This window comes from Sturnira hondurensis, unplaced genomic scaffold (assembly GCF_014824575.4).
Source record: "Sturnira hondurensis isolate 20B ecotype Veracruz unplaced genomic scaffold, ASM1482457v3 Scaffold0016462, whole genome shotgun sequence".
Lineage (NCBI taxonomy): Eukaryota > Metazoa > Chordata > Mammalia > Chiroptera > Phyllostomidae > Sturnira > Sturnira hondurensis.
This window is the reverse complement of record NW_028089093.1, coordinates 973,653-992,559: the sequence shown is the minus strand read 5'-3', so window position 1 is coordinate 992,559 and position 18,907 is coordinate 973,653. Positions and strand designations below refer to the sequence as shown.

Here is an 18,907-nt window from a genome sequence, read left to right as displayed (position 1 = left end):
GCAGTGTGATTGAATTTCTTCTACTCTAATATGGAAGCTAGAAAAAAATTCTTGTGATGAATTGTTAAATATTCACTGATAAGGAAAACTATTTCTCAGTAAGATTTTACTAAAATTGAAATTAGGCATCTTTCATTGGTTAGCATCTCTTCAAAATCTAAAGTTTAAGCTTCAGAATGCTATAAAGTTTATTTATAAATATAGCTCTGCATTGTGTGTGTGTGTTCATAATGCTGCTGTCTGTCACCAGGACTTGGGAGATACTTGTTTGCACATTTGTTCAGCTGACATTTTTGCACGCCTACAACTGCAGCTATGGACTTCTACTTAGCAAGCATATATTTTGGTGATCACGAATTGTCTGTGCCTTACTGTCTGTGGGGATAATCTCCCAGGACACGAATCTCAACAGGTGTTTTGAACGATAGAGAAAATGTTTGAGAGGTTTTTGTGTTCTTTTGGTGCTAGATAATGTGTAAGTATTTTTTTAAATTGAGGTGAAATTCACATAACAAAAATTATCTCAAAGTGAACAATTCAGTGGCATTTAGTATATATACAATATTGTGCAGTCACCATTTCTATGCCAGAACACTTGTCATCCCAGAATAAAACCCTGTACCCATAAGCATCTACTCTTCATCCCTCCTCTCCCTAGCCACCACTAATCTCTCTTCTGTTTCTATGGGTTTATCTATTCTAGATACTTCAATTAAATGGAATCATATAATATTTGACCTTTAGTATGTGGATTTTTTTCACTTTGTGTAATGTTTTCAAGACCATCCATCCATATTTTTGTATATATCAGTACTTTATATTCCCTTTTATGTCTGAATAATATTCCATTGTCTGTATATACTACATTTTGTCTATCTATCCATCGATGGGCATTTGAGTTATTTCCACCTTTTGGCTATTTTGAATAGTGCTGCTGTGAATATTTGTATATAAGTATTTGAGTACCTGTTTTTATTTCTCTTGTGTATATACTTAGGAGTAGAATTGCTGGAACGCATGGGAATTCTGTGTTTATTGAGGAACCACCAAACTATTTTCTTCGTAGTGACTTACCATTTTACATTTCCATCAGCTCTGTGTAAGGATTCCAGTTTCTCCATATCTTTACCAACATTTGTTGTTTTTTTGTTTTTTTATTATGGCCATTCTAGTAGGAGGTAGTATTTCATTGTGATTTTTATTTGTAATTTTGTAGTGACTAAGATGTCAAACATATTTTCGTGTATACTTGTTGGCCCTTTGTCTGTCTTTGGAGAAATGTCTATTCAGGTTCTTTGCCCATTTTTTAACTGGGTTGTTACCAAATTTTATATATTTTTAATTATTTATTACATTTATGCTATATATATTTCTATATACAGAGGAAGAGTAAGAACTGGTGCTCAGGCAGGCATGAGAGAGGGGCAGATATGAGAAATATACATTTCCAGTCGGATTATCTTCCATTTAGGTTTTTTTAAGCCTTTTGGGCTCTGCCCAAATCTAAACTGTTGCTTCCTTTGAATTGAGTTGATTAGAGCATGATGCTAAAGTTTGATTCCTGTGTGGGCCAGTGAGTCATTCCATTCCACAGCCAGCTGTTTTACAAGTTCATGCAGTTGGTCCAAGGGGCACCTGTTGGGTTTTTGGCTGAGTCCATTTTCACTGTGGGGAAAAATAGCCTAGTCTCTTCGGTAGCAAAAAGGCCTGTCATTTTCATCTGTGAACATTGTAGGTCTATAAAGATAGTTCATTAGCGTAAGACATTTTTTTGTTGTTGTTGTCATAGTATTTCCCCTTCTGGTGTTTTGTGGGAGTGCTCACCAAAATATAATTAAAGATACTTTGTGCTTGTCTAGGTATGCTACATAATGCTTTGGCTGATTTGCATATGTATTTAACCCTAATCGAAAACATCATTGTTTCAGAGGTAGTTTTGCCCTGTTTATTTAGTTCTTTTATACCATGAAAAATTCCTTTATCCTCTTTGTTCATAAACAGTGTAGTGTTTGTTTTCAGCTGCCATCAGAGTTATGATTTTTATTCTGGTTTCTTACTAAATAAGATTTTTATGTGGTCTGAAAGTTTCTCTCCAAGTCAAACTTTTCCTTTTAAGAGATCATTTTTGAAAGCCCCTCCTTTTATAGATCAATGCTTAATGCCCCCCAAATTATTATTTTGACTAGTAAGAACCAAACTTGATTATTTAAAATCCTAATTTGTAAAGATTTGAATTATAAATTGCATTGATTAAATAGGTTCCCTGGTTATAGATTACTGAAAAAGTAACAGGGTATAAAGTTGAGAATTTTTTTTCTATTTCTTGATATTGAACACACTGCAAAATTCCTTGTTAGTAAGGGTCCTTTATTGTGGGCTCTATGTTTAGGCTGTATTCAATTCCTCAAAGGTCTCACTTTTATTTCAGTTAATGATGCCTTATTGTTTCCCCAGGAGAGATAGGGACAGATACCAACTAGAAATATTAGTATCCGTATCTATCAAGAACTAGATGTGTACTATATGAAAGTGTGTGCAGGAGATGCAGGCAATGTGATAGGCGTGGGGCAGCGATCTCACTTAATTACCACAACACTTGCGGTCTGTGCCCTCAGTATGTACTTGTTGATTTCTTAAGTAAAATAAATAGGTGCTCTAAAGGGCAAGCTAGAAGAAAATGTGTAGAAACTGCACTAACAAATACCTGCTGGGAGTTTATATATAAAAGAATAGGTTTTAGTTGACAGTTACAGAAGCTACTGGTATTTTCTATTCATAGACAACTTAAAAGTATTGGAAATATTTTATGTATGTGCCATACTAAAAATCTTTTATAGTATGTGCCAAATTTTTAATGTGCATAAAGTACCTTTGTAATGTAAATACATGCCTAAGCATTTCTACTCAGTGAATTCCCTTCAACAAGAGAACTCTTACTTTTCCACTTTAACCAATATCAATTTTTAAAAATATTTTTTAAATTTATTTTTAGAGAGAGGGGAAGGGAAGGAGAAAGAGTGGGAGAGAAACATCAACGTGTGGCTGCATCTCATGTGTCCCCCACTGGGGACCTGGCCCACAGCCCAGGCATGTGCCCTGACTAGGAATCGAACCACCGACCCTTTGCTTCACAGGCCTGTGCTCAGTCCATTGAGCTACACCAGCCAGGGCCCAAGAGCAGTTTTTACAATGCAGTTTGAGAAAAAGAAAAAGTAATTTGGAATTTTTTAGTTGAGGAAAAATTATGTTTTTGAAAATTCAAAGTATAAAATATGATAGTAATTTTAATAGGTCTTGTAGTTTAAATCTTATGACGGAAGACTATATACAGTCTTTTATTCTGCAGTATTTGGATTTAAAATTTTTTTAATGTTCTAGCTTTTACTTTTATATCTTATGTGCCATGATGTTTTTGAGGCTTGGGATTTTAATACTTATTCAGAAAGCATTCAGTTGAAAAATTAATTCCTTTGAATTATTCTGTACTTATTTTCCTATATCCTGCATATTTATAACTTAATCTGTGATTTTCTTTCAGTTCAAAATTTGTCTCTTACTTAGCTTTTCTTCCCATTCTAATACCACTGCTCAATAAAATCAGGGTCACATTACCTCCCTTCTATTTGGTTTCCCTAACTCACCCTCTTTTGCCTTTCAGATCCAGCTAATCAGCACATTCTGCTGATTTTACCTTCCAAATATTTCTTGATTTATCCCACTCTGTTCCTACATCATTTTCTCTCACTTGGACAATGAGAAGGTTGGTAGTGAAAGAAAGAAGAGTATGAATCTGATAATAGTAGCTGCCAATTTTTTTAGCACTTTCTAATGCTAAGCATTATGCCAAGGGTTTTACATGTATTATCTCATTTTATCTTTATAACTATTCCAAGAGCTGTGGATACTGTTGCTATCCTTACTTTATAGCTGGGAAAACGGAGAAGTTATGTGATTTACGCAAAGTCATAGAGGCAGAGCGAGGATTCAGACCTAGTCTGCCTGACATGTGTTCCTAATTACAGCTCTGCACTGGCTCTGATACCCATGGTCAGTGTTCAGTAGGTAAGATCGAGAAGCCTTGGTAACTGGTTGTACAGGGTAATGAGGGAAGTGCTGTGGTCTGCATGTTTGTGTCCCCCACCCCAAAATACATATGTGGAATCCTACCCCCCAAGGTGATGGTTAGGAGGGGGAACATTTGGGAGGTGATTAGGTCATGAGGGCAGAGCCCTCAAAGATGGCCATCTGTGAACTAGAAAGTGGTCTCTTACCAGACACCAAATCTGTGGGCACCCTAATCTTGGACTTCTCACCTTCAGAACTGTGAGAAATAAATTCCTGTCATTTATACACTACCCAGTCTGTGGTATTTTGTTCTAATATTCCAAACAGACTAAGACAAGAGATTACTGACTACAGCTTTCTGACTGGGAGGATGTAGGTGCTAGTCTCTGAGACAGGGAACATGGACAAATTCAGGGGAAAGGGAGAATTTTTATGAAGCAGGTTTTTGAGATAGGAAATATGGCATATTTGGAGGGAAACAAATGTTTGAGTAAAATAAAAATGAGTTTGGTTTTGGATGCTTTGAGTCAGGGGTTCCAATAGGACATTCTAGAGGAGTGATCCAGTGTAAAGTTGAGTATAAGTCTGGAGCTTAGGACAGAAGGAAGCCCATGCTATGGAGAATATTTGGGTCAAAGGTGCCAGTTGACACTCTGGGAGTGGGGGTTCACTCAGGAAGAGGCCTAAGTGGGATGCAGGCTAAGAGTTGGTTGAATCCTGTGGAAACCCCTTGTTTAAAACTCAAGTGAAGAAGGAGGCTGCAGAGGAGACAGACACACACTATTTGTAAAACTAGATGATGATGTCAGTGGAACTAAGGGAAGACAGAGTTTCAAGTAAGGAGGAGTGGCCAGTTGTCAAAAATGAGAATTCAGATTACTGTGGGATGGGGAATGAAAGGGAATCAGGAAAAGATGCTGAATGCTACCTACTTTTTCAAAGATTTTGTTGTGGAAAGCATTATATTTGTAGTGGTTATGAGCCTGGACTAGACCAGGCCATCTGGGGTCAGATCCTGCCTTTGCCATTTATTAGCTTTGTGACTTTGTAGGCAAATCACCTAACCTCTCTGTACTTCTTTTCTCCATCTAAAAAGTGACGGCAGTACCAGCCTTGTTGAGGATTCAGCTAATAGATACAAAGAACTTAGAACATTGTTAGATTAGAAAAAGTGTTCAAGAAGTATTGGCCATCCTCCTCCTCCTCCACATGCTGGAGCATAAAAGATTAAGCTGTTATATGTAGTAGAAAATCAGATTGGAGCAATAGCTGGGATCATATCATATGAGTCATATGTACCATTTAAAGTAATACAGATTTTATCATAAAAGTGGCAAAAAACTGTAAAGGAATGTTTATATATTTAGCATGTTTAACCTCTGAAGAGGTTATTCTTTTCCTAAAAATGTCTCATTTAGGTAGGTATGCTGCCACCAGGTGGAAGTTTTTTGTTGCTGCTATACAGGCAGAGCAGTAAAACCATGTTGTTTTTTATTACGAAATACTGACGAAAATTGCTAAATGTAAACACCTTGAATCTAGTACGGCTCATTTGTTCCCCCCAAAAGCTGAGAATAGGCAAGTGGGGGAAAGATAATAGAGGGTTCTTGTAAAGATAGATTTCAAAGGAAGGCAAGGTTGGGCCTCATGGGAAACTGAAAATTCATTTGGAACCAATATAAGGTTGAGCAAAGTGCCATTCTTCTCACTGTTCGTTGTTACCAGTAATTAGGTGACAATGAAATGAAACAGGCAGGTGGCATCTGAACAGTGGAGTGTAGTGACCTGCAGTGTTGGCAGTTATGCTTATGGGATGTAAAGGTGTCTGGAGAGGCTGATTGATGCAGAGCCCAGGCCTCAGGCCAGCATATTCCTTATTTCTGTCTCTGGGGATGAGACTTTCAATAGATGTGTGGTTGTATTATAGCCTATTAAAAACAGTGATATTAATGTACAGGCCCATGATAATTTTATCAGTGAACATTCTTTATAGATCTATTGGGGAGGAGGAGGCCCTGAAGATCTTTTAAAGAGGAAAGCAATCACCCATAGTCTCATAATCTATAAGCAATCACTATTAACAGTCTATTGATTCTTTGTTTCTATGTATAAGTATATTTTTATACTTGAATTATACTCTTATTTGTAGTTTTGGCCTCTTTGACTTTTTGTTGAGAGAATTTGCTCACATTAAAATTTTTTGAGAACATTATTTTTGATAGCTACATAATATTACATTGTATAGTTGTATAGTACTATAACAATGGACCTGCTATATCACCTTATTTTTTAAAGAAACTATGTAGATATTCTGAAGTTCTGAGGAATAATACCTAGAATTATTTCTTAGTGGTGTCTATTTTCTGTAAAAATATTTTTTTTTATTATGTGCAGGCACTGTTATAAACTTAGAGTATTATATAGGCTTTGATTTTAATTAAAAACCCCTATCCTCATGGAGTTTACCTTTCAGTTATTTGTTCTGAAATTATTTGACTTTATATAATCACTAATATAAGCCTGAAAGTATTTTGATAATTTTATGTACTTAGAAGTGATTCGTTCTGAATACATATTGTAAGCTTTCCACTTTTTATTCTGTATCTTTTTTAAAATTTGGGGTCATTTAGTATAGAAACTGTTTATTGAATTGTTTTTTCAAGCAAGCTTTTTAAAAAATGTAGAAGTCTAGTTTTCCTCTTTTATAACTAAGTGAAGTAGGGAGAGGAGAATAGAAAGGGGACAATTGAAAAAATTTCTCCAAAAAAGGTCTTAAATTTGGGAAAAATCTTAAAAGATTCTCAAATCTTCCTCTTCATTGTACAGTTGAAGAAATAGTTCTGCGGAGGTTAAGTGGCCTGTCCTTTGCCCCATAGTTAGCTTACCAAAGTCTCTGTAGACCAGCAGTCTAGTACTCTATCTTATGTGATCCACACTCTTTTCGAAGCATTTTCATTCAACAAATATTTGTGCCTACTATGTGCCAGACAACGAAACATGTTAAAATATGTAAAATTAAGATGATTTCTGAGTCTGTAGAATCTGTTTTCTTCTTAGACATAATTTTCTAAAACTTTTGAGGAAAAAAATCTGAATTCAATGAGATTATAAGATATAAATAGGATGAGTGTCTCAGTAAGGTAAAGCCATATCTGATTTTCTTGGTCTGTTTGGCACTGTTACTTTCCAACAGTTTGTTGTCTTTGAGATATTCTTGGGAAATATGCTTCACAGCACAAAAGGTTGCTTTGTCTTTGCTTTCAGTTGCCCTACTTCACTCTACATAAAATACAAATTATCTTTGGGTCAACTGTTGTATTCTTTTTGTTTCCACAGTTTGTTTCCACAAATTTTTGTTTCCCCTGGAGCTTTGCTGCAATTTGTAGAGCATTCTTGTGCGACATTAATTGAGGAATATTAAAAAGGTTTAAACGCAGCACTGACAAGTACAAATAATCACCATAATTAGAATTAATTAGGATCTTAAATTTTCTGTAGCAAAAACATTTCCTACTTTCTGTAGGAAAGTAGCTCTACTTTTACCAATTTTGAAAACTGGAGAGAATAGACAGTATTTTCAAAATACCTTATAATATTTTCTTTTGGGGGGGATGTGGTGTGTTATGTTTGTTTTTATATGTTTGTTTTCCCCCAATCTTACCAAAAAAAGTATTTGCTTAGTGATTTCATTTGTTTGTGCCTTTAGGCTTAGTGTTCTGGGATTTGAAGAATAGTGACAAGTGAACGAAAAGAGAGCTCAGAATGCATGACATGCAAATTGGTATAATGGAAAGAATACTGGATTTGGAGTCAGATGTTCTTGTTCTATTTTATTTTCACACTTACTATTTTCTCAATACTTCCTGAACTCTCCCCACATTCCCATCCAAATTAAGTCTTTCTGTTGAATACTTTCTTTACTACCTATACTCTTTTCTTTGGAGCACTTTTTATCTCTTGAAGTGATATATTTCTGTATTTATCTGTATTTGTTTAATTTGTTCTTCCTACTTGAATGACAGTTCATAGGAGTAGAGTTTGTATCTGATTCATCACTACCTGCCCTGCCCTTAGCGCTGGCTGGACACATGATAGGTAACTGTCAATAAATATTTGCTAAATAAATAAATTACTTACTACCTGTCATATGCCAAGTTCTCTCTTTCACAGATATAAAACTCTACATCCACACCACTTACAGAAAGCCTGTTTTGAGAATGCTAGGACAAATGAAAAAAATCCCATACCACCTTTTTAGAGATATATTGAGGACTGTTGAGTTTATGAAATTGTACACTAACTTTTATCTTACTTGTTTCTCACAACTCAGTGAGGTAATAGGCTAGCCTAGACTAAAACATCCTACCTTTAGGACCATATATTTTAGCGAGTCTAGCACAGTGCCTGGCACGTAGTTAACACTCAAGTAAGAAACACAACATATTTCAATTAGCAGTTTTTCTTGAAGTAACATTATAAAAACCTGGCATGTTCTATACAGCATTTTTAAAAGTCCTTGTTTTGGGACTTCCACCAAGATGGAGGCATAGGTGGAAACACTGTGCCTTCTCCCACAACCAAGTTTGAATACAACAAAGGTTTGGAGAACTAAGACACACCCGAAGACCAGAAAACGGAATTATACGGAAGTCCGACAACTACGAACCCTTCAACGGGACGGTAAGAGAGGCGGAGCCAGCAGCGGAGCTGGGTCAGGCAGGACAGATCCCCCGACCTAGGCATGCAGGCAGCCCGGAACCAGTCGGGGTGTGGGACAGACTGACCGCAGTCGCACATTCGCACACAGTGAGACGGACCACGCAGGCCCCGGGGGCGAACCCAGTGGTGGAGGGCTGACGGCAGTGGCACACTCGCATGCAGTGGGACGAAACGAGTGGGCCTGGTCACGGTGGTGGCTGCGGCACTGGTGCGGGCCGCGGCGGCAGGCCAGGCGGGAAGCCATTGTCCCTCTTTGACCCCGCCCCCACATACAACGTCACAACCCAGCGACTTAGTTGCCCTGCTCTAGTGAACACTTTAGGGCTCCGATCCTGCTATGGAACAGGCAGGAACAGCCCAAAAGATGGCTCAAGAAGAACTCAAAGTCCCAGAGCCAATAACTCTAAGTGACCAAGAAGTTGCCAGCCTCTCAGAAGCACAATTCAAGACACTATTTATCAGGATGCTCACAGAACTGGTAGATTATAGTCACAAATTAGAGGAACATATGAAGGCTAAACTAATTGAAATGAAGGGAGATGTCCAGGAAACCAATAGCGATGGAAAGGAAACTGGGACTCAAATCAATGGAATGGACCAGAAGGAAGAACGAAACATCCGACCAGAAAGGAATGAAGAAATGAGAATTCAACAAAATGAGGAGAGGCTTAGGAACCTCCAGGACATCTTTAAACGTTCCAACATCCGGGTTATAGGGGTACCAGAAGGGGGAAAGAAACAGCCACGAGTGGAAAACATATTTGAACAAATAATAAAGGAGAACTTCCCCAGTCTGGCAAAGGAAATAGACTTCCAGGAAATCCAGGAAGCTCAGAGAGTCCCAAAGAAGTTGGACCCGAGAAGGAACACACCAAGGCACATTATAATTACATTAGCCAAGACCAAAATGAAGGAGAGAATCCTAGAAGCAGCAAGGGATAAGGGGACAGTCACCTACAAAGGAGTACCCATCAGACTGTCAGCGGATTTCTCAAAAGAGACCTTACAGGCAAGAAGGGGCTGGAAAGAAGTATTCCAAGTCATGAAATCCAAAGACCTACAGCCAAGATTGCTTTATCCAGCAAAACTTTCATTTAGAATGGAAGGACAGATAAAGTGCTTCTCAGATAAGGTCAAGTTCAAGGAGTTCATCATCACCAAGCCCTTATTATATGAAATGCTAAAGGGACTTATATAAGAAAAAGAAGATGAAAAATATGAACAGTGAAAGGACAGCAAACACACAGTTATTAACAACCACACCTAAAACAAAAGCAAACCAAGAGGACAGCTAGATCAGGAGTGGAACCATAGAAATGAAGAACACATGGAGGGTTAGAAACAGGGGGGTGGGAGGAGGAGAAGGGGGGAGAAGGCACAGAAAATAGCATAGATGGTAGGCAGAAAATGGATAGGGGGAGGGCGAGAATAGTGGGGGAAATATAGAATCTAAAGAACTTGAGACACGTGGTTATAAACTAAGGGGGAGAATGGTGGGGGAGGGAGTGTGTGGGTAGAGGGGAATGAAGGGGGGAATAGAACAACTGTAATGGTATAATCAATAAAATATATTAAAAAATAAAATTAAATTTAAAAAAGTACTTGTTTTGTTGAGAACGATCATTTGTAGTTATAAATACTGAATTTAATAACAGTCTTTTTTATTTAGTTTATTCACATTCTAGTCAGGGTAAGAAAGATACTTTCTTGCTTGAGCTCTGAATCAGTTTTCAAACACAACTGTATGTGGACATATCTTTCTAGTAAATCTCAACTATTTCTGTGCCTGCATATGTTAACATTTTATAATTGGCTTTCAAATGACAAACACAGATGGCTATACTATGAATTTTCAGCATGTTTTGGACTTCATGTTTTCCCAATAATTTAAAGTGTATCATTTCAGTATCAAGTTACTAGCTGATTGAGTAGCATTTCTGATATTTGCTTTTCTGTTAGGTTGTCATGTTTAGATTTATAATAAAAATAGTTTAGATCTCAATAAGAAATTAGATTTATGATACAGTCTCACATTGTCTCCTTTATAAAACAGAATTCTTACTATAAAGCTATTGTGGGCATTATTTTTGAGAATTTAATTTTGTCTTATTTTGGGGGGGTTGGAGGTACTGAAAAAAAGATTATGGTGAAAGGGATTATTTTATGTTTTAATTCATGTAATTGATTATTTTCATTCTGAGACTGTGGAACTATTTTATATAGTACAATTAGATATGCCTATATCATCTTAATTCTCAGATTTTGTGGAACAGTACTTTAAAATGATCACTTAGTGGTGACTTTAAAAGAAATTATTCATTTTTCACTCAACATGTATTTGTCAAATACTGCTCTAGCCTTTGAAAATATTGCAGTGAACAAAACTTCTTATCCTCATGGACTTTACCTTCTGGTTAATTGTTCTGAAAAAAAAATTACTTCATATAGTCAGTAACAGGTCTAAAACAATGTCTTGGTAATTTATGCCCTTACAAGTAATTCATTCTGAAAACTAATAGAACCGTTCTACTTTTTGTTCCATATCTATGATTAACTTTTTCACTTGGGTTTTTTTAGTAATGGATTCTTTTGTCTCAGACAGTATTTTCTTAATTAAAGTTTTTTAAATGCAGTTTTAGTTTTCTCCTTTGTTATGTGTTTGTACATATAAATAAATACTAAATATAAATTATATATTTAACCTAACAGTTGAGATTTTAAACAGAATCTTCATTTTTGTCCTGATATCCTCTGAATATACTTTCTAACACAGATAACATAAGCTTTTAAGAAGCCTTTGAAATTGAGCTTAAATATCAAGAATGTCATTATTAATATTTTTCTTGGTTTTACATTCTCTCTGAGGAGTCTTTTAAAAAATATGTGCCTGGGCTCTCAATTCTAATTACAGATAATACGTAATGGTGTTTCAATTGGTTTATTTTTAAAAGTGAATCTGCTGTCCTCAAAGTAGTTTAAGTGCATTCCAGCAGCTTAATAATGTACAGATTGGGGCAACTGGTATTGCATCTGTCCCTCAAGCAAACCTGAGGTAGAATAACTAGTGAGTTGCTTAATGGCTGGGAAAAAATTTTAAATGTGATAGATTTCTATATTCTCCGAGGTCAGTAATTAGATAGTTCTGATTTATGAAGTAGACTTTCTTATTAACATTATATACTTTTCTCCTTCCATGGCAGACAACCTGAGTATGAAATATACTGTGCGTTTTTCTGTAGGTTCTGGTGTTTGCCACATATTTTGATAGTTAAAGATATCAACATCATTATTAGATGGTTTTAATGCCTTATAAGAAATTTAATGGCCACTTTATAATTGGTCTAATTAGTAGTTACATAACTCATGTACGGGTACCATATTTCCTCTTTTTTAAGGCACAAGGGGCTTACACCTGTTCTTATGCTTTTGTTTCTCTGCTCAAGAATGATCAAGAGCTCAAACTAAATTTAGGAATTAATGGTTAACAGTTGTTTCATATAATATTTGGAAAATTTATTACATAAAAAAGAAATTTCAAATGAGCATAAAATAAAGTACCTGTAATCTCAAATCCAGAGATATACCAAAGTTATTATGGTTATATTCTTCCAGAATTTACCTATGCCTATGTATGTTATGTTATTAAAATTTAAACTGGTTAGAATGAATTGATGGAGGCTGAGAACCTAGATCCTGCCTTGTCTTTGTTAAAAGAGATGCACATAATTTTTTTATTAAGAAAAATACTTTGCAATATTTATAACTGCTACATCTTTATTATTAATAGTACTTTGCATTAATATTATTTTAATTGAGTTAATCTAGTGTTACCCAAACTATGTAATACTTCTGATATTAGGAGGTGACAGATTTTAGGTGATATCCTAACCCATTATTAAGTAATACTGGATAGTATTGTAAGGAAGTTATTACCTTTCGAGATGTTTTTTTGAAGTTTATCTGCTAATGACAAAGCAAAAGTCTGTTTGATGCCCATATACCCTTTACACCCTTCTCATACTTACATGTTTCTTTCATAACCTTCAGCAGTACTATCTAAAATTTTAATAATGTGTTTGTATTTTTCATTGTATTTATTCCCGTTTACTACTTTACTATTCCCATTAAAGAAATCACAAGTGATGCTGACTGTTGATAAATATCATGGATAGAAAGTATTCTTTTTTCAAAATATATTTTATTGATTATGCCATTACAGCTGTCCCATTTCCCCCCATTCATTCATCTCCACCCTGCACACCCCCTCCCACCCACATTCCCCCCCTTTTGTTCATGTCCATGTGTCGTAAGTTCATTTCCCACCCTGCTCTTGCCCTCCGCCTATTTTCTCCCCACCATCTATGCCACTTATTCTCTGTACCTTCTCCTGCCCCTCCTCCTCCTACTCCCCTGTTGCTAACCTTCCATGTGATCTCCATTCCTGTAGCTCTGCTCCTGTTTTAGGTGTCTGCTTAGTTTGCTTTTGTTTTAGGTGTGATTGTTAATAACTGTGAGTTTGCTGTCCTTTCACTGTTCATATTTTTTATCTTCTTTTCCTTAGATAAGTCCCTTTAACATTTCATGTAATAAGGGCTTGGTGATGATGAACTCCTTGAACTTGACCTTATCTGAGAAACACTTTATCTGCCCTTCCATTCTAAATGAAAGCTTTGCTGGATAAAGCAATCTTGGCTGTAGGTCTCTGGATTTCGTGACTTGGAATACTTCTTTCCAGCTCCTTCTTGCCTGTAAGGTCTCTTTTGAGTAATCAGCTGACAGTCTGATGGGTACTCCTTTGTAGGTTACTGTCCCCTTATCTCTTGCTGCTTTCTTCTAGAATCCTCTCCTTCATTTTAATCTTGGGTAATGTAATTATGATGTGCCTTGGTGTGTTCCCCTTTGGGTCCACCTTCTTTGGGACTCTCTGAGCTTCCTGGACTTTCTGGAAATCTATTTCCTTTGCCAGATTGGGGGAGTTCTCCTTTATTAGTGGTTCAAATAAGTTTTCCACTTGTTGCTCTTCCTTTTCCTGTTCTGGTACCCTTATGATTTGGGTGTTGGAACATTTAAAGATGTCCTGGAGGTTCCTAAGCCTCTCCTCATTTTTTTGTATTCTTGTTCCTTCATTCTTTTGTTTGGTTGTTTCTTTCCTCCTTCTGGTCCACTCCCTTGATTTGAGTCCCAGTTTTCTTTCCATAACTGTTGGCTCCCTGTGCATTTTCCTTCATTTCACTTAGTATAGCCTTCATTTTTTTCATCTAATTTGTGACCAAAATCAACCAGTTCTGTGAGCATCTTGATCACCAGTACTTTAGGTTGGCTATATCTTTGTTGCTTAGTTGTATTTTTTCTGGAGCTTTGATCTGTTCTTTAGTTTGGGCCATTTTTTATCTTGGCATGCCTGTTACATTTGAGGGGCAGAGCCTTAGATGTTCACCAGGGCTGGGCAACCCAGTCACTACGTTCTAGGACCCCCTGAGACTCTCCATTGAACTCTCCTGTGAGGCTGGGAGGCTCTCCCAGCACCTTTTCAATTGGCGCTTTTAGGCTTTATTTCTGGACGCTGGGACCCTGGTTTGCATGGTCTGTCTCACTGCCCGTTTTTGCCTAGTTTATCTGTGTGCTAATGGTTGACCATGGTCAGCCAACCACCTTGCGCGCTCTGCTTGTTTCTTTCCTGCGCCCGGGAGTCTGCTAGTCCCGTGCCACCTGTGTTCCCAGGTCTGGCAGCCACTGCCTTTTCCTGCTCCATTCCTCTCTTCCAGCTGTCGATTCTGCCCTTCTTACCGGTCTGGTTGAGTGGTTGTTGGGCTTCCATACAGTTCAGTTTTCTGTCTGTTCTGGTTGTGTTTTTGTTTCTAAATCTTTGTTGTCTTTAAACTTGGTTATGCAAGGAGGCACAGTGTTTCTACCTACGCCTCCATCTTGGCTTGAGGTCGAAAGTATTCTTTTAAAATAAATCAAAGCACAGAAGTTAAAACATGTTAAGGGAATGGTAAATAGAAGTGGCACTAGGCTATGGCAGATGTCCCTGTAATTAAGGAGGTGGAAGCGCTGTTGTTTGATGAGGACAAATAATAAAATTATTTCTAATTTTTCTTCATTATAAACAAGGCTTCAGTGGTCATTTATGTAGCTAAACCTTTTTTGCATGGACTAATTTCATTTATTATAAATTAGTAGAATCCCAGGAATTCCACAAGGCAAATTTATTTAGAGCTTTTATATTTTTATATGATCTCACACATCCAGAGTTTGCACTCTCAACAAACAGTGAGTAAGAGCTCCTGTTTTTCCTTATTCTATGCAATTCTGGGCTAGAATTTTCTAATTTTCTAATTTTCATTCTAATTTTCTTTAGAAATGATGTTTTTCTTTTCAGTATTTGAAACACATTCATTCAGAAATACTTAATTTCTTTGCAGTTTGTTACTCATGTATTAAGACTAACAGTTGTCCTTTATTTTGTCATTATTTTAATAATAGTTTAAAGAAAGAGACTCCAAAGCTGTTTTTTCTTAGTGGTGATAAAGAAAAATTATCTTTGACAGTAATGGCAATCTCAATCAGTCTCTCTCTCTCTCTCTGTAGCTTGCCCAGTTTCGACAAAGGAAAGCTCAGTGTGATGGGCAGAATCCCTCTAAGAAGAAAAAAAAGAAGAATACTTCAAGCAGTAAACATGATGTGTCAGCATACCATTCTTTGAATATTGAACAATCACACAGTGATGATATGTATATGAATAGTTCTCAGGGAGTGGGGTCAGTCGTGACTCCTGAATCCACAGTAATGAGAACTCCTCACAGTGGAGAAGTAGTCAAACATGACCAGGTCTTCTCTGCTGAAGTAAGTATTTATCCAGATTTTCAAACATTAAAATTGTAAGTGAAAGTTTTGGTAAGATAACATTCATTAGCATTCTGTGCAAATGTATATGAGCTTGATTCAATAAACATTTGTTGAGCAACTATAATACACCAAAGACTGAGCACCAAGGATACAGAGGTAAATATGACAGTTTCTGATCATTAGGAAAGTCAGTCTAGGGGGTGGGAGGCAGATGTAAGATAGACCATGTATCTTCATTAAAGTTGTGCTTGTAATCAGGTGTTGACCTGTGGCGCATGGGCCACATGCAGCCCAGGATAGCTATGAATGTGGCCCGGCACAAAATCGTAAATTTACTGAAAACATTGTGAGATTTTTTTTGAGATTACATGTCTCAGTGTATTTAATGTGTGTTCCAAGACAACTCTTCTTCTTCCAGGATAGCACAGAGATGCCAAAAGTGGACACCCCTGCATGGTACCCAGAGTATCATGATTTGGGAGAATGCTCAGATCATCCTTATGTGTTTATTCAGCTAGAGGCAAAGAAGTAGGGGACACAGTCTCTGTGCCAAAGAGATTACATTCACGAAGACATGAAACAGTGTGATGTGATTGGGAAACCATAAGTAGTTTAGTTTTAAATGGATCAAAAGTGATGATGGTGGAATTGTGGTAATGGTGAAGGGCAGGAGATTGCACCTGGCCCACAGAAGGTTCTCAAAAATACTCATTTTCTCCCTCTACTTGGTGAATGTAGTTTTCCAGTATGCAGAGATGTGGAAGTTATTCGGAAGGTGGACGGGGTGGTAGAACCACCAGCTAAGACTGGGAGTAGAGAATGATGGAATGCTTAGGAGGAACAGTGTTAGACAAGACAGATGATTGTAACTCGTATTGTGCCTTGGTGTATTTATGTGGAAACAAAAAGCTTTAGACTTACGGGGATTTGAGCTTTATTCAAAAGGTTAGAAGTGTCAGAGATTTGTTATTCATTGTAAGAATGTATCTTTTTTTTTTAGTTTTTCCTACCTAGAGTTTATTGAGCTTCTTCGGTGTGTAGATTAATGTTTTTATTAATTTGGAAAGTTTTCAGCCATTATGTTTCCAGATATTCTTTCCATCCTTTTCTATCCTCTCTTTCTTGGGTCTTCCGTTGTACATATGTTGTATGTTTGATATTGTTACACAGATTTCTGACACTGTTCATTTTTTTCATTCTTTTTTTCTTTCTTTTCCTCAGACTGAATAGTTTCAATTGAACAATTTTGTAGTTTGCCAATTTTTTATTCTTCATCCATAAATGTGCTATTAGTCCTTCTAGTAAATTTTTCATTTCAGTTATTTTAAATACCACAATTTATTTTTGGTCCTTTTATATATTCTTTTTCTTTATTGATAGTTTCTATTTGGTGAGACATTATTTTTATGATTTATTTCTTTAGACACATACTTGACTATATTTAAAATGGCTAGTTTAAAGCCTTTGTTTATTTAAGTCCAATATCTGTGTTTTCTTAGGGACATTTTCTATTGACTGCTATTTTTCTTTTGAATGGGCCATATTTTCTTTTTATTTGTATATCTTAAAATTTTCTGTTGAAATCTGGACCTTTCAAATAATATAATAGCACAGTTTTGGTGCTTGATTTTGTTGAATGAAGAAGTGAAATATCTGGGTCTTTTTTCTCACTTGTAAGATGGGATTCTTGCATGAGAGAAGAGTGAAAGCAGTGAAATTTTAGGTCACCTCCTTGACTCCTCTAGGGAGCACAGAGCTTCTCATCGGAGGGCAGCTTGGGAAAGCTATTCGCCTTCATACCCAGATCCCAGGGATGTAAGGGTGACTGACGTGAGAATGTCTTGAAAAGTGCTTTGTAGGCTACAAAGGTATTAATGACAGCAAAGCTTCAACTTTTCTTTAAGTTGTTACTACTTTTCTAGCATCAAGATTAGATGATTCTTCCTTTGGAAGAAATTGAACTTTTTTACTAACATATTAGGACTTTTTTATTTAAAAGAGACATAAGAATTAATGGGATGATATCCTAATTGGTACTTTTATCTAACAAATGATTATTAGTAATGCAAGACCTTGTATGAAACTACTTCTTGATACTTTTATATATAGAAAAATGCCTAGTGTTAAATTTTACATGTATTATTTAGCAATTACTAATCAGTGACAGTTTAAAGATTTAAATAATTCTTACAGCTTTTTAGTGATTTTTTTTTATCATTAGTACCAATAGTAATAGGTTAATAAAATACAGTATTTAGATGGGGAAAGGCTTTAATGTAATTGGTTTTTGCTTTTGTTTTAGCTGGAAAGTGAAATTTCAACCACAGCCGATGATTATAGTTCAGAGGTAAGAATAAATAATATGATGATTGACATTTTGTATTTTTCTTAAAACTGTTGACGAGTACTTTGTTTTTTGTAGTACGCATGGTTCTGTATTTTTTATAAATATAAAAAAATATAGCTTAACATGATATAATATAAATGACCTAGAAAACCTGAGGATATTTTTTCCAATATATCTTTTTTTCAGGATACTAACACAGGTCTTAGACATCTGTATGAATAGCTTGGTCCTTAATTAGATAAAAGCTCCTTTTTTTGGTTTCTCAGAATGTTTGATACTGTTATGTAGGATTATTATATATGATTATTATATACATGATTATTATAAAGTATCCATATTTAACAGTAAACATTTTATAATATAGGCTGTTTTATTTTGAGAAATGCCTTTTACAGATGCTTGAATTTTAGTTAATTATGTAATAATGTTGCAATAGATTTTTAATATAGGTAATAAAAGCTGATATAGGCATTGGCCACTTTAGCAAATACTTTCTTTATGTGCTAGTAATAAATATGTCATTTTGTTAACTTTTTCTTTTTTTTAAAGATTTTATTTATTTATCTTTAGAGGGAAAAGGAAGGAGAGAAATATCAATGTATGGTTGCCTCTTGTGAGTCCTCTGCTGGGAACTGGCCTGCAACCCAGGCATGTGCCCTGACTGGGAATCAAACCGAGATTGTGTGGTTCACAGGCTCGCGCTCAATCCACTGAGCTACACCAGCCAGGGCATATCTTTTTCTTACTCTTTTAGATATGATTGTTATTTCTTTGGCCCATTTGGGGATTTGGAAAACTATTGCTTTTTCTGAATGGTTCAATAACTCAGTATAGTCCATATGTTTTTATTTATTGTAGGTTTCTAATATTAAAAAAAATATATTGCCAATGGGAGTATAAACTTTGACACTTCAAAAATATGTGTTT

The 18,907-nt window shown here is 36.1% G+C and overlaps 1 protein-coding gene across 1 annotated transcript in view; it reads left to right on the top strand.

The window, feature by feature from the left end:
- Nucleotides 1-18,907, top strand: part of AKAP9 (A-kinase anchoring protein 9) — a 181,130-nt gene that overhangs the window by 13,084 nt on the left and 149,139 nt on the right. The window contains exons 2-3 of the mRNA XM_037066078.1: nt 15,376-15,630; nt 17,936-17,980. Coding sequence (XP_036921973.1) covers nt 15,376-15,630; nt 17,936-17,980 — 300 coding nt within the window. The remainder of the gene's footprint in view (nt 1-15,375; nt 15,631-17,935; nt 17,981-18,907) is intronic.